The 16,256-nt window shown below is 51.5% G+C and overlaps 7 protein-coding genes across 7 annotated transcripts; 1 reads left to right on the forward strand and 6 right to left on the reverse strand.

Annotated features, from left to right (window-relative positions):
* Nucleotides 1-52: 52 nt before the first annotated feature.
* BBA_02928 (uncharacterized protein) lies at nucleotides 53-583 on the reverse strand (the record flags this gene model as incomplete). The annotated part of the gene is made up of 2 exons (XM_008598025.1): nucleotides 53-255; nucleotides 334-583. The coding sequence occupies 2 exons, from the start codon at nucleotides 581-583 to the stop codon at nucleotides 53-55; spliced, it is 453 nt and encodes a 150-aa protein (XP_008596247.1).
* A 637-nt stretch (nucleotides 584-1,220) lies between these two features.
* Nucleotides 1,221-1,832, forward strand: BBA_02929 (uncharacterized protein; the record flags this gene model as incomplete). The annotated part of the gene is made up of 1 exon (XM_008598026.1): nucleotides 1,221-1,832. One exon carries the CDS (start codon nucleotides 1,221-1,223, stop codon nucleotides 1,830-1,832), a length of 612 nt encoding a protein of 203 aa, XP_008596248.1.
* A 544-nt stretch (nucleotides 1,833-2,376) lies between these two features.
* Nucleotides 2,377-4,411, reverse strand: BBA_02930 (protein-tyrosine phosphatase; the record flags this gene model as incomplete). The annotated part of the gene is made up of 5 exons (XM_008598027.1): nucleotides 2,377-2,525; nucleotides 2,596-3,036; nucleotides 3,102-3,482; nucleotides 3,550-4,251; nucleotides 4,321-4,411. 5 exons carry the CDS (start codon nucleotides 4,409-4,411, stop codon nucleotides 2,377-2,379), a joined length of 1,764 nt encoding a protein of 587 aa, XP_008596249.1.
* A 1,912-nt stretch (nucleotides 4,412-6,323) lies between these two features.
* BBA_02931 (DNA replication complex GINS protein PSF2) lies at nucleotides 6,324-7,207 on the reverse strand (the record flags this gene model as incomplete). Its single annotated transcript, XM_008598028.1, has 2 exons — nucleotides 6,324-6,986; nucleotides 7,094-7,207. The coding sequence occupies 2 exons, from the start codon at nucleotides 7,205-7,207 to the stop codon at nucleotides 6,324-6,326; spliced, it is 777 nt and encodes a 258-aa protein (XP_008596250.1).
* Nucleotides 7,208-8,135: 928 nt separating this feature from the next.
* BBA_02932 (General substrate transporter) lies at nucleotides 8,136-10,101 on the reverse strand (the record flags this gene model as incomplete). Its single annotated transcript, XM_008598029.1, has 5 exons — nucleotides 8,136-8,261; nucleotides 8,363-8,906; nucleotides 9,040-9,289; nucleotides 9,363-9,529; nucleotides 9,611-10,101. 5 exons carry the CDS (start codon nucleotides 10,099-10,101, stop codon nucleotides 8,136-8,138), a joined length of 1,578 nt encoding a protein of 525 aa, XP_008596251.1.
* A 2,060-nt stretch (nucleotides 10,102-12,161) lies between these two features.
* On the reverse strand, nucleotides 12,162-14,227 carry BBA_02933 (carboxylesterase-like protein; the record flags this gene model as incomplete). The annotated part of the gene is made up of 4 exons (XM_008598030.1): nucleotides 12,162-12,167; nucleotides 12,228-13,346; nucleotides 13,453-13,637; nucleotides 13,738-14,227. The coding sequence occupies 4 exons, from the start codon at nucleotides 14,225-14,227 to the stop codon at nucleotides 12,162-12,164; spliced, it is 1,800 nt and encodes a 599-aa protein (XP_008596252.1).
* A 652-nt stretch (nucleotides 14,228-14,879) lies between these two features.
* Nucleotides 14,880-15,584, reverse strand: BBA_02934 (DJ-1/PfpI family protein; the record flags this gene model as incomplete). The annotated part of the gene is made up of 1 exon (XM_008598031.1): nucleotides 14,880-15,584. The coding sequence occupies one exon, from the start codon at nucleotides 15,582-15,584 to the stop codon at nucleotides 14,880-14,882; it is 705 nt and encodes a 234-aa protein (XP_008596253.1).
* Between the last annotated feature and the right edge of the window lie 672 nt (nucleotides 15,585-16,256).

Raw genomic sequence — 16,256 nt, forward strand, 5'->3', positions numbered from 1 at the left:
CGTCCTCCACCACATGATAGCCTGCATTGTGTACTAGCACCTAAAACTGCACTTAGGCGGAGAGGAGGGTTTTGTTGGCGGTCGAGTTGTGCGGAATGAGGACCATACCATGAACAGTAGTGTTGCGTGCAAGAAAGGCCCTGGCATGGATAGTGGTGTTCTGTGCGATGGTAGAGTTCTTTGCAAGAGCCTCTTCCTCCGCCTCCGCAGCCTTTTTCACAGCTTTGCATGTTTTCTCGGCAATAGCTTTTGCCTCTTTTGTTTTTTTTTCACGTTAGTAAATGAACTCGGTCATATTTTCATTCCCTTTTGGTTTCCCTGATTGTAACGTACTCAGGGCTTTGGCCATGTCGCAGGCCTTGAGAATGCATTTAGGAGCCTTCTTCATGACTTCGGCGTTCACCTTCTTGTCGCACATGCACTTGTAGTCTTCTTCCTTGCAGTTGGTCGTCTCCCTGAAGAGCTTTTCGAGGCACTCATAGGCGCATTTGGGCATGTCCTTGTGCGTGCCATTATGGGCAACGAAGGGGCTGGCAGCAGCAACGGTTGCTAGAACAGCAACGATAGCCGTAGTGAACTTCATGTTGAGAATGTTCGGGTTGCTAAAGTCTGCCTGATGACTGAGCAAAGGGGGCGGAACGAGCGAACAAGGTGCGTGGTGCAGAGAGAAGAGGAAGACGAGAGAAATTGGGAGGCGAGCGTCTTTTGTAGACGAACTCAATATGTTTATTCAAGTCTTAACTTAGGAATTGACTTTCAATTAGGCTTTTCATATTTTGTGTTATGGGTCGTGGCGGCTTAAGAGCGTCCAAGTGGCTGTTGCCGTTTCAATATTGGCATAATAAACAAAAAGACTGGCCTCTGATCAAAACATATTCAAATCTTCATTGAGCCACTGTATCCACTAACTATGCGGGGATCAAAGCTTATTCAAGCCGGACCGTCGCACTTTGGGTTTTTAGGATGCGGCACTTTGGCCACAATGGCGGCGCCTATATAGAACAGGGTGCCCCGTGGCTTTGCTTTTTAAAGATCAAGAGCTTTACCTTTCATCAAGGCATTAATTTTATTCAACCATGGAAAGAAATAGTGAGAAGAGTTGTAGCTGCTGTGGGACCTGCTGCAACTTGTCGTTTTCTGCACCCAACTTACTTTCCGACGACTCTCATCAATCTCGAATCGCCGTTGATTCACAAACGTAACTCCCAAAGCCAACCAACATGGCGCGTTTCGCCTATGTTTTCGTGGCCATGGCCGCCTTCTGCGGCTCGCCCCTCGCCCACGCCCTCACAATTCCCGATGAGCTCCCCGATGGCGTCTACGAGGTCGACTGGCTGCCCGGTTTGAGGGAGGGCATCGCCTCCATCACCTACTTTGACATTCCTCACGACGTCAACATGACGGCTGTCGAGACCACCAGCAGGCTCCCGCTGCCGGTCAAGCAGCGCGACGTCAACTGCCTCCTCAAGGACAAGCGCGCCAAAAACATCACCTGGGAGCTGACGCGCAGCGACGACCAGGCCAAGGCCATGAACATGCTGGGCAACTGGTGCGAGCTGGCGACGTTTGTGCAGAAGGACGCCATGGTCTTTGCCGTCGTCAACGACATGATGTGGTACATTTGCAACTGGGACAACAAGCACAACTTGCTTTCCTACCAGCAGCACTGCTCGAGGCGGGAGATGGAGGCCGCCGCGGAGCGCATGGACAAACAGTGCGGCAAGGACAAGCGCGCCCAGCTGAGCATCGGGATCTGGCAAAAGACCTATGGCAGAAGCCATCGCTTTGGTGACGTCTGCCACGGCAAGGACACATGGAGCGAGCACAGCTAATTGTACTGGCGTGCAACGGTAGCAAGCATTGGGGATATATGACGAACAGAACATTGAGGCGGTTCAGCCGTACTGTGTGCCGCGATGGCTAGGTATGGGGGTTACCATGTTATCCGTGGTTGTTACAGAGAAAGCTGTTTATAGTTACTAGTTCCATACAATAATATAAACAGACAACCATCTCGACATACAAATGAGAGAAGACCCTTTGGCCTATCGGGCACTTTTAGCGTTGACTGCCCCAGCAACCCTTGAACAACTGCCAGACATCGAAAAAGCGAGTGTAATGAGGCCTCGAATACAGACTATGGAAAGATGCCGATAGGCAGCCCGTGAGAGAGGAGATGTAAAGCTGGCTCTCTCGCCTAGCCCAAGCCGTTGAGACTACTGCCTCTGTTTACGACAGATACAGTCCAGAAGGGCGAGTGTTATGTAATGCCATGTGGAGAGCAATGTCAATATTCCATGCCAAGGCTAATGGAATAAGTCTAAGCCGTCATCTCCAGGTATTGTATTCTGGTCCTGGTTCCGTCATCACCTGCTCTTAAACCACCTCTAGCCAGTCGGAAGTAATGATGTCGCCGGTCCAAGCCGGCCCAGACTCTGCGTGGTAGACCCATTTTTCGACTGACTGAAACTTTTTCATGGCCATCTTCTTGTCCATATGAGCGCAGGTAGCGGAGAATGTGATGCCTAGAAAGAGCAAAAGGCTTCGAGTCAGCGTACGAGCCTACCGATGGGGCAAATTTGGGCGGGTGCATACCTGAAAACGACCACGCGTCTCCCGCTCCATCCTTTCCGAATTGATCAAGAATACGGACTTCTTTTAGACTGCGAATGTCAATCTGGTCTTTGCCAAAGACTTCCTTCAAATCGATGGTGCCGTCCTTGGTGTAGCCCAAAGCCGGGCTAACTCCGAGCGGGATTTCCTTGCTTTCGCCAATGGTAAACGATAATTCGTCCCATGTTCCGCCAGAGTAGACGTTGCTCAGCTTGAACTGATATGTCAAATCCTTGATGATGGCACAAGGAGGAGAGAAAGCCCAGTCTCCGGGCACAATGGAAAAAGTGGCAACAGGTTTGGTCTTGTAAGCATTCCCTTCTTGCCAGCCGCCGGGGTGTCCGTACCACGCGTTCAGCCCGACAAGCTTGTCATCCTTGGCCTTGAAGTCGGGATCGGCACATTCTGCGCGTATTTGAACATCTGCGTTGGGAACATTGGTATTAGTCTCTGGTAAAAGCAAATGTTATTTTTTTTTTTCGTCATACCTTGGACCTTCCACTGATCATTCGTTGGGTTGCTTTCTCGGATCACTGAAAACACTCCAGCGGCATTAAGAGTAATCTTGTCGATGCCTCCGATATCGATTGATTCCGAACCGAATGATGCTTTCATATTGACCTTTTCCCAGGTACTAAAGCCTCTGGACGGCCCATTTGCAAGGTGCAAAACTGCCTTGCCAGCCGGGCCTTCGAGGGTAGCGCCGATGCGGTCCCAGGTCCCAGACCAATAGTCGTTGGAGAGAGCTAGTCCGAGCTGGATGTTCTTGATTGTACGGCAGACCGAAGGTACGTTCTTTCGTCGGAGAATGTCACGGGCTCGTTCGCAATCCTGTGTTGAGGATGATGGTGTCATCGGCGTGGGCGTTACTGTAAGAAGGGCAGAGGTCAGCAAATGGGCGTGTTTTATAGCCAGTGTAAGTGCAAGGAGGAGTACCTTGTCGGCTGTTCAGCGTCGCGACACTGCCCGGCAGCGACCTTCGAGTCTTTGGCGTAACGTTTAACAGCACGAAACCGAGGGCAAGAGAACAGTCAATCCCGTTAAAGTCACCCGATAGTAAGCCGTCGGTTTGATACTCGGTGAGAGCCGGTGGCTGGGCTGGTTCGCTCTGGAGCCGCTGCTGAAGCGTTTCAAGTGCCGACCTCTGTCCAGCCGTCTCAACATGATTCCGGTCATAGTCAGAGCGCGACCACGTGTGCAGCTGGCCCCTTTCATGCTCAGCAAACATCTGCAGGGCAGATATGATGGTGCCCGTCCGGCCGTGACCGTAGCCACACCATACCAGCGTGGCACCAGTGCCGCGGTTGCTGACGAAAGCGTCCCAGGCCCTCTGGAAGTCATCCTGGGTTGCGGCTTTGAAATCCTGGACAGGCAGAGGAGTATAGGTAATTCCAGCTTCTGCAAGAGCCTTCTTGATCTCTTCGTTGTTGGCTTCGGCGTTTGCGCTGATGATGTGGGTGACGCCGTGCTTCTTGAGAGCCGCGATAGTCTCAGGAGTTATCTTCTGATGCGAATCTTGGCCCGCGTAATAAGGAGCTGATGAGCGGGCAAGCTCATTCTCAGATCCCATAAATTCCTTGACAAATTCGAATCGCTGGAGCCCGCCCTCGGCTGCGTTCCCGTTGGACGGACCTGCTCCTATAGGTTCTGTTAGAGACCACAACTACACGGTGCCCTTTTCAAGCCGTCTTCTAGGTCAAGACTTACCACCATCCATGTCCACATAAGAAGGGGACGGAGCTGCATGAACAGCTGCTGCAGCCCATGCAAAAGCGAGAAATGCCTTGCCAAGAAGCATGATGTCGGCCGGACTGTAGATATCCGTAAGTATCAGGCACTTAGCCAATGTCGGTTCTCAAAGTCTGTCGTCGATGTGTTTGGCCGTTGGTTGGCGCAGCTGCCTCTATATATAACTGCTTCATTTCTTACGTCTCGCGTGACAGTTCACCGCTTTCTTCACCTTTGCTGAATGATAAGCGTCATTGCTATTTGCAGGAGAGCTTTTCTCTAAGGCCACGCAGAAAGTATTCACATTCGCACGATAGCTTCCTAACAAGGGCAACACATTAGTACTTTGAATTTATAGGTAGCTCCACTCGATACGAAGTACCACTACTACCACTCCAGTCAGAGTATAAGAAGGACACTAGAATAGAGTGCTATTTGCACAAGAGCTTTTTGTTAGCCGCAGCCTTTCCGCACAAAAAAAGTCTATTTCCAAACTGAGACACGTATCGCGTGTTTCGTTACTCAGACTTTGGCCCTAAATTTCGATTATGACCTGACCCTTCAACTCAATCCATTACTTTCATGTTGTGATTCGGGAGATGGACACATTGCGATGTAGGTGTGACCCTCGGCGGCTAATCACAGGCTTATTCCGCCGCGAATGAGTCGACAGGCCCCCGTGTATAGTTCAAGAAATTGGCCAAGGCCGTCCCTGTAGTGTTTTTGACAGGGACAGCGCCATGTTATGCCGAGGAATCTCTCCGTTTGAAATCAGACCCCGGATCGGTTTGTCTTCTTTCTCGGTCTTGCTTGCATGATAACGATCCAAACAAACGTGTGTGGGACAGGCTAGCCTTGCCCGGATGAGATGAGGCAGCTGAGCGCATCGGACGATTTCCCGAGCCGCCACTAGTCAATCATTATAATCCGACAAAGGCTAGCCTAGAACGTTTGCCGCCGCCAAACTGGCATCATCTCCGCTGTGAGCTTATTATCAAGTGGGGAGCAACGGGCCCCTGCAGGCGCGGCTGCATCACGCGACTCATGCCATCTTCGTATAAAAGGAGCCGCGGACGACATTTAAGCTTACATTAATTAGCCTATAAGTTATGGAGAATTTCGGCCTACCCGGCGGCGCGGGGGTGGTAGAAATTCCTATTTAGGAAGTACCTATATTATACGCCGTTGGAGTCCACCTTTTACCCTTTTATATGTTGCCAGCGGCAAACGGATCTTGTTGTCCCGAGGGCCGAGATGTGCAGAAACTTTCTCATCTTTTTCATATTACGTGACGCATCCAAACCGTAGACATTGGTTCCGAGTACACACCGGAAACCACCTTGGTTATAGCGAAGTTGAGCATTATAGCTCGTGATAGAGGAGTCTCTTTATTCCTATCCGACTTGGTACTAGTCTCTTTATTACTATCCGGCTTGGTACTCATAACATGCTCCGAACCGAAGCTCTTACGATAGGAATAACGAGAAACGAGTTCAATACCGCCACTGTCTGGTCTCCGATAAGCGCGCCTATAGATGCACAGAGCTGCTACTAACATGGGCGTATTGGGTGTAATCGTGCTCAATATTTCAAAGCGTTCTTTGTAATTCGGAAAAAAAAAAGGTTGTATATTTGTTGATTCTCCTCTTATTCGGCCATTACACAGGCAGTGCCCTGTCTTCTTTCACAGCCAACTTCACAAAGCCATTGATAATATTCTGTCAAGGTAGGAGAAAAGCATGTACAATGTTACTCTCAATTGTATACCATGGCACATTGGTCGCAAGCGGCGGGCAGCACTGGGGAGGGCAAGAGAAAAAAATGTACAACAGTGCGACCTTGGGCGGGGGGGCATGTTTCCGAAATTGTACGCCGACCTTTAAAATTTTTCTGAACAGCACTCCGTATGACCAGTTTTTAAAGAAATTATGTACATCGTGAATCATTACATCGTAATTCGTGTCAGCCCCCAATTTTTTTTTTTACAGTCCCATGTCATCATCGCTGCCGTCGTCGCCAGAACCCGCTCCGCCGCGCTCCTCCTCCTCCTCTTCCCTCCGCGTGGCCTCGGCGCTCGCGCCCAGCTTCCGGAGCCCCTCGACCACCGCCGTCACAAAGCCCCTGCTCTCGGCCAGCTCCATGGCGCCCACGCCGCGCAGGCTCATGACGCCGTCGAGGCCGCCCTCGAGCTGCGCCGTGCTCGCGCGCATCTTGGCGCCGCGCACCTCTTGCAGGTCGCGCAGCAGCGAGCGCACCTCGGACGCCGACGGCACGTCGTCGCCGGCGTGCGCGAGCAGCATCTCGGCGAGCTCGAACCAGTGGTAGGGCAGCGCGCCAGAAGGCGCGGCGGCGGTGCAGGATGGCAGAAACGGGGGTGACAGGACCGTCTCGTGTTCGTCGTCGTTATGGTCGTAGCGGTCGATGCGGCGCGCGTTGCCACGGGCGTCGGCGCGGACGGGTGGCGGGGGAGGAGGCGCCCAGCCGCTCGTGTCGGTCGTGGTCTCGTGCTGGATAATGTCGCGTAGGGACGCAGGGTGTAGCCAAGCTGGGGCGACAATGTTGGCGCGCCGCTGCTTCTTTAGCAGGATGGCGAGCCACAATGGTATGTCGCTTCGTCGCGGCGGTCGGAGGGGTGGCGTGGGACCCTGCACGAGGTAGAAAAACAGTTAGCATAAAGGCGAGACGGCGGCGGCGGCTTCGAGACTTGGGGAAGAAGGGGAGGGGGGGGTCGTCGCGACGCGATCCCACGTACTCCGAGGAGCTCAATGCTGTCGAGCCGTTGCCGTGGCACGACTGTGACGAGCTCCATTTCACAGAGAAAAGCGACTTCAGTCGGGACTGGCCCGCTTGGCAAGGGGAGAGCCATTCTTGCCAAGTAAAGTCACGATATGAAATTCAGTTTTTAAAACGAAGGTGGGTTGGTCGATGGGTGGTTTCATGTCCAAAAAAAAAAGTTGCCCCTCCAATGTGGGCGGTTTACAGGCGGTTTAGCGCCTGCTTGACGCGTTGACGCGCACGTGCAAAAAGCACCGCCTTATTATTAAAGATGGCTTCGTACCCTATGTGATTTCATCCACAAATCAATTTGCTCCTTTTTCACTGCAATGTTGAGAGTCGAATCGGACAAGTGCTGGGAAATGCAAATGAGGCAACAAGTCGTTGTCGGTAATCCACCCGTCATGAATTTTTCGGCCCCGGGGGGTTTAGCACTTGCGCAACGTCATGCTGCAGACTGCTTGCTTGTAAATATGCAGGCTGAGGCTGATGGTGCACCACACAGTTGATGTTCTTGGTCCCATCCTTCTATTACTGATCAGAATTGTCCAGTAGTAGTCAGCCACTTGGTGTTGTGGGATGTAGCACAGCCATTATTCATGCGTCTTACTTCCATCACCATCTCGAGTACCGCCGCAGCTACAGTGCCTTTAAAGAGCTCAAGCTCAAAACTGCATGAAAGGGCTCAATTACTGTGCAAGAAATGACTGTGTAAGAATCCAATCAAAACACTTTCCACAACCCAAAGTATGAGCTTTAACGGTAGTTGTACACATTTATTAGCCTCGAAGAACGTGCACCGCTTACGGGGTCGACCGAGGATGACTGCATACGTGTATCACAGATAGTCGTAGCCTGGGCACACAGGGAGCGGCATTAAAATGATAGTATTGGGCTTTCTGTGTCTAATCTTTTTTTTGGAAGTATATAAAAAGGAAAAACACCGTTACCCCCGCGCCAAATCGAGAATCAATGGCCGAGCCGTGCCATCTGCCAGTTCGACCAATCCCATTATTGTCTTAACGCGACGCCTCATTATGGTAGACAACCACCTGATCCTTCTCCACAGTGGCAATGACATGATTTTCCTCGTCTCTGACTTGACCAGTGCATACGTACTTCTTGAAACCCCTTGTAGAAATGTGCTGTTTTTCGCCAAAGCAGTCAGTAACAAAGTGCAGCAAAGGTTTGGATCATTAACGATCACGCCTGGATGAACATGCGTGGCGAGGGAGTCATGACTCACATTGAGAAACATTTCATCAATCTCTTCCAAAGTGCGGTCCTTGGTCTCCGGAACATCGATACCGACCCAAAGCCAGCCGAGTATTGTGCATCCTCCAAAGATGAAGCCCAATTTGACGCCAATGTTGGCATACTGCGGGTTGACGAGGTACGGGGATCCACACGCAATCAGCATGGCCGAGAGCCAGTTTACAGTGGTGGACATGGACAGCGTCTTGGAACGCAGGGTGTTGGACGGGATCTCCGTGAGCACGGTGATGGGAAGAGAACCCCAGCTTATCGAGTATGTGAACAAGTATATGCAGACGCAAGTGATGAGAAGATTGGCCGCCGCGATGCTGTTGGGCTTGGCCGTGCCGACAATGGCAAACAAGAGCATGCAGCTGCCGCAGATGGCACTGCCGTTGAGAAGCAGACGTCGTCGTCCGACTTTGCGCACAAGCGGGAACGCAGCAATGGAACCGGCGAGACCGCAGCAGCTGGTGATGACGGTTGTGAGGAACGGCTGCTTGATGCCGGCTAGCGCGAAAAACAGTGTCCCGTATCTGCAAAGTTATTGTCAGCGGGTTCATGTCAGGTGGCTTCTGTTTAAGCGCTGGGAGACAAGCTCAGAAAAAGTCGCACAGGCTGTTGTGCAAATCTATGCCCTCGTTGCTGGTCGCTCATAAGAATACGTACCCTGCGATGAAGGAGATGCCGGTGAAGGATTGGAAAAGAACAAAGATGAGACAGATGCGGGTTCTTCTGGCATCGGTATTTCGGAAGCAATCCTTGTATGTGCCGGAGCCTTCTAGGCTGCATTCCAGCTCATGCATGGCTGACATTTCGCGGACCTCATTCTCCAGCTCCTCGTCGGGCCACGTCGAGCCTCGAAGCTTCTTGAGGGCTCGAACGGCATCTTCGGGGCGGCCCCGAGTGATGTACCATCCTAAAACGTAGGAAGAGATTGGTCAGTCATTGCCTACGCCGGCTTGCTTGATCGGACTAGGGCGGTTACTCACTAGGGGTTTCGGGCAGCAGATGAATGAGGCACAGCATAATGGCCGGAGCAATCATCATGACCATGACGGGAGTTCTCCATGCCCATTTGCTGGTAAGGCCATGCGAGCCTTGAATAATGCAGGCGCCGATGAAGGCTGTGAGATTGACGAGACCTTGGTACAGCATGCTAATCGGACATGTTGTCAGAATTATGCGTACAGGGAATAAGTAAGGGAGAGCGGGAAAAAAAGAAAAATGTGAAACTCACGTAATCAATCCTCGGTGCTTTGCAACGGCAACCTCACTCCAGTAGACGCCGCAAAAGTTGGAAGCAAAGCCGATACCAGCTCCAGTCAAGACACGGCCGAAAATCATGACCCCCATATTGGGGGCAAAGACCTGAATGAGGGGCCCGACCAGGGACGTAAGGGAGCAGGCGTAGAGACCCGACTTGCGGCCGTACATTGTGCCTAGAGGCCCGGAGGCGACACTCGCGACAATGGCGCCGACAAGCAGCAGGCCAAAGAGCATGGTCTGGCCGCCGGCGGTGATGATGTGCTGACCGGTGGCCGGGTCGATGGAGCCAAAGTCCTTCTGGAAGCGAGGGATGACAATGGTGCCCGAGATGGCAGCCTGGTCAAACCCGAACAGGACAGGGCCGAGGGCGACGACGAAGCAGTACCCAACCGTCTTCCAGTTGCTGCGGGCCCATTGGTCGCCGACCGCAACGGCGGCGGCGGCATCGGTGGGCGTCGACATTATTTCTTTCTGCAAGGAATAAGAAAGAAAATGGTAGACGACGTTTGCGGTTGCAAGGCCCAGCAGAAAAAAAAAAAGTATGTAAAACGAGGCTGCAATGCAACTGGTAAGAGGAAAAGGCGTAGGATTACTTGGGAGAATGAGGTTTGAAGGAGGAGGAGGAGGAGAGAGTAAACTGGAGAACCTGAGACCTTAGCAATCGGGTTATTTCTCTTTTGGGGGATGTTTGACAAGTTATTAATAGTTATTCTTGTATTCCCATCAGGCAAGTAGTTCACCATCATGAGATGAAAAAGGGCACCCACCCCCGGTCCCGGACAATTCTTTCATAGAAACGACAAGGGCAAACCCACACCTCCGTACCTCCTGCTGCTAGCGCACCCCTGCAGCCCCCCGGATACGCTAGTTGGAGGGGACCGGGGGACCCTGGCACTCACTGCCTGGCACTACCTGGCACTACCTGGCACCCCAGCTCTTTTCGCAGCATTCAGCCAACCAGCTCCCCAAAGCTTTTGCCGGTGAGACCGAGTCTCATGATCAAACGCCCTGAATGCGGGGTCATCGCTTCTTTCTATGGAGAAGAACAAAATTTGGGGACTTGATTGCGGGGGGTGGAGACAGTCTTTTGCCCTTCGAGAACAGCCTAAATCGAAACTAAAAAAGTCTCCAAGTGGGCATCGAAGCAAGCGAAGGCTTGATTGATTGAGCCCCGTTTGAGCACCGTTGGTATTGGGCGGCGCCTCAGGCAGGCCTTGGCCTCTTTTTCTTTACCACGCGGTACTCCGAGCGTCTTTAATGGTGTGTGTGAATGGGCAAACCAACAATAATAAATCTGCAAGCAAGGAAAATATTGGTGGATCCTGTCAACACCACCCATTGTTGACCTGCATTCAGCCGCAAACTCGCGGATACCTACCTACCTACGTTGTGCTACGTACGTAGGTACGTGGGCAGGGCCTGTGATTCACATCCCACCAGTTCTTCAACGGTGAGTTTATTTAGTTGACGTACGGACCCAGCCAGCAAAAGCGGGCCAAAACAAGTTTCTAGGATTGTGGAATGCGGCAGCGAGCCGAAAACAAAAAACACGTTTCGCAATTTTAAATCAACATCAAGGAAACCCATATAAAGCTTTCATGCAAAGGTGCTTCAGTCACACTCAAAAAAAGCTAATGAAATCAAGCATTGATAATTACACAGATGCACATCATAACCGGGTCCGCCGAAGCTTCCCAAAGATTGTTGTAGACAGCTTTCAATAAAATGAGCCTCAAACGTACGGGCGCACACAAAAGATTCATGGGCTGTGCTGAACGATGCTTCCCGCACCTCGCCACCTCGTACTCACCGTTTGCGTAGGTAGTTTATCATGTTGTTGTTGTGTGGCGTTGGTTGGCGAAAAATTGGGCTTCCTTCCTAGCAAACTATCGAACCCTCCGCAAAGCGCCACGTGTGAATATTTACTCGTGAGCCCTCTGCGCCCGCACAACAGCACATGGCAGGGATGATTTATGAGTCGACAGCTTGACGCAAAATACGGGTGATGATGGAGACTCCGGTTCCTCAAAATCGATGTCTTGACAAGACAATGGCCGGTATCGCTGTCCAAAAGCAGCGGTCTGTCGGGCTCCGATAGGCCGTTGACTATTTATCCCGCATTTGCATTCTGCGCATTCTGCTAGCATGCCAAGAAGAACCGGCATATCCTTTTATTCACTTTCTATGCCATGTGAGGATGTCCATAGATACTAGTCAGTCTTTTTAATCACTGATGAGGACGTACATTACAGGTACCTTGGGACTCGGGCAGTAATTGACTAGGAGTGTATCTTACAACCCCCCTTAAAAAAAGAAAAAACAAAGTATGGGTCACTAAAATTAGCCGTTGTTGTTGAAAGAGACCAGTTCAGATCTTGTAGACATCCAAATTGATATTGGAAATATCGGAGACGGAAAAGTCGAGTTACAAGACACTCTACTTTAGTCTTGTCAGTCAAAGCTCTTTATAAGCCACTTCCACAGTTTCACATCACTACTACACACCTGTTCTTAACTACAAGCTAAAGCTAAACGGAAGTAGTTGTATTCATAGGTTCTATTTCCAAGTCTATCTAGGATTCACTCACCTCTGGCGCGGACTCTTTCACCTCGGCTGGCAGATGCTTTTGAATAATTCTTGGGTCCCAACAAAGATCTTTACCCTGTAGGAATTGCTCCAGCCTTTCTTCCGTATTCACCAGTGATGCCCAACGCGGCGTGTCAAGTTTCCGAGTCGGGATTTTGGCTTCACCGCAGAAGCGAGCCACATGGTCGTTTGGTCCAGTAACCCGTGGCCAGGCTTCGTTGTCGTATGCCAAGTTCAAGGCCGCGCCGCTGAATGCATCCGCTGTTGCGCGGACCTGCGAATCTTTTGTTGGTTTTGTCACACCAGGGAAGTAAAAGAAGAAAGCATTGTCCAGTGAGTGGTACGCATGATCTTTGAGCAGTGCATTGGTCGCCATTGTGTCTTTTTGCTCGAAGCTGTACACATGGACCTCAGCCGCACGTGCTGAGAGACCGGCAGTCTCTGCAGACTGGTCATTTTTGAACTGTGTTTCAGCAATAGCGCGAACAGCATTGTCGAAAATTGCGTCATTGAGGTAGTCGACGAGGGCGTCGGCGACGCGGGAATTCTCTACCGATGCGGTGGCATCGATTCCACTGTCCACATCGGCTACACCATACGTGGCGAAAACCTCTTCCGCATAACCTGGCATAGTGAATACGCTTTTCCATGCTTTCAACAAACTGATGGGCGGCAGGCTCTTCCAGACACTGCCCATGAGCGCAAGCTCTTCCGCTGTTTGGCCAACCACCACACGATTCGCCCAGTTTGGAAACGACGAAACCTCAACGAATTTTCCAGCTGGCCAATTGTCAAAAAAGATTGGATCTTCAGACAACATAAACTCCAGTCTATTTTCTCCAAGCTCGTCGAGGCGCTCGAAAGGCAGTTGCCTCAGCGTCTCGAGCTTGTAACTTACACTTTCATTGGAGATGCCCAGCGTCTCGCAAGCTTTGTCAAAGGTGACTTGCGTCTCCGCAACAGGACACGGCGCTACAGTGGCGGGAGACATGAGTAGTGCGTTGCGAGCCACCGGCTCGTGGCTGCGGAGATGGGCAAGGACCGAGATGGCACCAGACGACTCTCCAGCGATCGTGATGCGCGACTTGTCGCCACCAAAGAAGTGAATGTTGTCACGTACCTGCAAGACAAGTGTTAGCATTCTGCGCCAGGAAACTTTAACACAGGCCGAGAGAGTGTGAACAATTAAAAAAAAAACCTTAACCCCAATAAGGCAAGTGACTTACCCAATGTAGTGCCAGTCTCTGGTCATGGAAGCCAAGATTAGCGTAACCTTTCTCGCCTCGATCGCACGCCTCTTGGCGTAGCTCCTCTGAGCTGAAAAAGCCCAACATTCCAAGCCGATAGTTGATGCCAACGACTAGCACAGGCTGCTGGGTCTGCATAGAGCGAGCAACAAGGTATTGTCCATCTACAACGAATCAGAGAATTTGTTAGATGATTCGTTCCAATTTACGATAGCCCATGGACCAGCCTCAATAAACGTCTGGAATAGTCGACGCAGTACTTACCACATTCACATCCACCATCTCCCCATCGAAACGAGCCACCATGAATCCAAACAATCACTGGGAGCAGTGTAGAAGCGTTCTGCCCGACAGAGGCATTGGGCAACGCTATCGCAGGTGCATAGACATTCAGATTGAGACACTTGAGCTCATCGGTAGGATCCAAATGGGAAAGGCGCGGATAAAGATGCCCTGTCAGCGTATGCATTTCATCGATTGACTGCGGCGGCCGTGGTCCCCATTGTGTCGCCTGGACTTCGCCGCGTGGGTAGTCCTTCAAATTGACAGGTACAGCCTCGTGCCACCTGCCGGGTATTTTTGCATACTCAAGATTGCGGAAGCTAGCAACTAAGGCCTGGTCCGGTAGCAAAGGTTGTGAGAGCAGCCCATTGAGGGAAAGATCATCAACCGTAAGGCTGACTCGCAAGTTGACGGAAGAACTGGGAGTAGTCTTGCAGTCCTTGAGGATGCCACTTGAAGCAGTGGCCAACATTGCGCGACAGTTAACCTTGTAATCAGATGGTTGCCAGAAAACGAACGAGTGCTGCGACGGTCAAGGGGCTCAAACAGTAAGGATATAGTACCTGGCCGGGTTTAAGAAGAACTTGTAGATCGGAAGCTATCAAAATAAACCCTCATCCACGGAGTCGACGGGTTCGGGAAGATGCGATTCCCGTCAGGGCAAGAGCCATTGATGAACAGGGCGCAGGTCGCACCTGGAGCTCCGGGTGCATTGAATCAATTATTGGGAACCCTCCACAACCACCTCCTTTCCGAAGACCACCTGATTAATAATTCCTAATGCCATTGAATCTGGTGTTTATTTTTGGTAGGTAAAGCAGCAATCAGGCTGTAGTCCAACTGGCGGGTGTACAGTGGATGTAAACAGCGGGATCGATCAGTTTAGTCTGTGGCATTGCTATTGACAGAAGGTATGTCGCCGATAACGGCCGCTAACCAACCCAACTCTTGTTCAAGGAAAGAACTCATTGACGACTCAAATGATTGCAGATCTGATTTGCTTAGGCGAGAAGAACATACCGAACAATTGCAGGAGTTCAAGCCTAAATCACATTCCTCTAGCTAACATAGGTTGTGGGAAAGAAGTAAAAGTTATGCGATGCGCTTTGCTCCAGACTATTCATCTATTCAGCATTTAGTTTAGTGTAATCTATCGTCGAGAATGGATCATTGGTAGGATCAGTTTGACGCGTATACTCCTGCGTCTCAGCTATGCTCGCGGCGACATCTTCACCATATTGTTGAGCCACAAAGGCAAACATTGCGTCCATGCCAGCTGTAACTCCAGAAGCCGTCCAGATTTTGCCTGTATCCACCCACCGCGCCCGCCGCACCCATTCTACCTTGGGGCTGCCCTCCTTGGACGCCTCCACCACCCAGTCAAAAGCGCATTTGTTTGTAGTCGCTCTGACATTGTTGAGCAGACCTGCTCTGGAGAGAATAACCGTGCCAGTACAGATGGTGATGACGAAGCGCAGCTTGGAAAATCTCGCGTGGAGAAAGTCCACTATCGGCTGGGTTGTCTCTGGCTTGCGCGTGCCCTGGCCGCCCGGAATGATGAGCACCTCAATATTGTCCGGCGCATCGTCAAAGGTGTGCGTGGGCAAGACCCATTGCTCAATGGTTTGGTGCGCGTCTGGTGCTGCTGTCGATACGGCATCCTTTGTCGCGGCCAGGACGGAAAGGGAAATCTTGCGGTTGCTGTCTTTGTCGCGTCGAGACAGAAGATTCAGAGTGTCCAGAGGCCCAAACGCATCAAGAGCCTGGAAGCCCTCGAACAAAGCAACAGCAAACTCTGTTGGTGGTGCTTCTGTAGTAGGTGCCGCCATTGCCACGTTGGTGTTTCGATCACGGGCCGTAATGGTCGAGGGTTTCGAGTCGCTTTTTGGGGCTGAGACTTGAGTAGGCAACGTTAACTACTACACTGCAGCCGCAGAAATAAGCAGACACATGATATATAACTAACGCGGGCTCACAGTGACCACATTGATTCTTCTCGGAGGCATAGTGGCGGGTCCACGACGACTTTGAGAGGATTGTAGATGTAATCCATAACGCAGGGCGTTAATTTGAAGGGTGACACGACATGTCCCCGATGCCGATGCATGATGCCACCGCAGTCTCGGATGCACAGTCCGGATGGCCATATAAAACCCGTTGGATGGGGGGACGCGGCAGGTGGGGGGGGAGGACCGAGGCGAGTGGGTAGCAAGCAACTGACAAGTGGTACAGGAGATGAGGAGCTAGCAGGGCTAGTGGCTCGTAATAAGAGGCGCAGGGTTCGACTGGTCGAATGGCATAGAGCGGTTCGGCCGTTGGAAGACAGCCACACTACTCCGTACACTATTTTACTCGGGTCAGATGAACGAAGTTAGGTTGGTGTTGCAATTGCAGCCTAGCCCAGCCTTCTGTGGCGATCGCGGGCGCAAAAGCCAAGCCTGGCTCCTATTGGTCACGATGCGGGATTGCCCCATTTTATGCATTATCGCTTGTCGCATCAT

This window comes from Beauveria bassiana (assembly GCF_000280675.1).
Source record: "Beauveria bassiana ARSEF 2860 unplaced genomic scaffold BBA_S00006, whole genome shotgun sequence".
NCBI classification, from domain to species: domain Eukaryota; kingdom Fungi; phylum Ascomycota; class Sordariomycetes; order Hypocreales; family Cordycipitaceae; genus Beauveria; species Beauveria bassiana.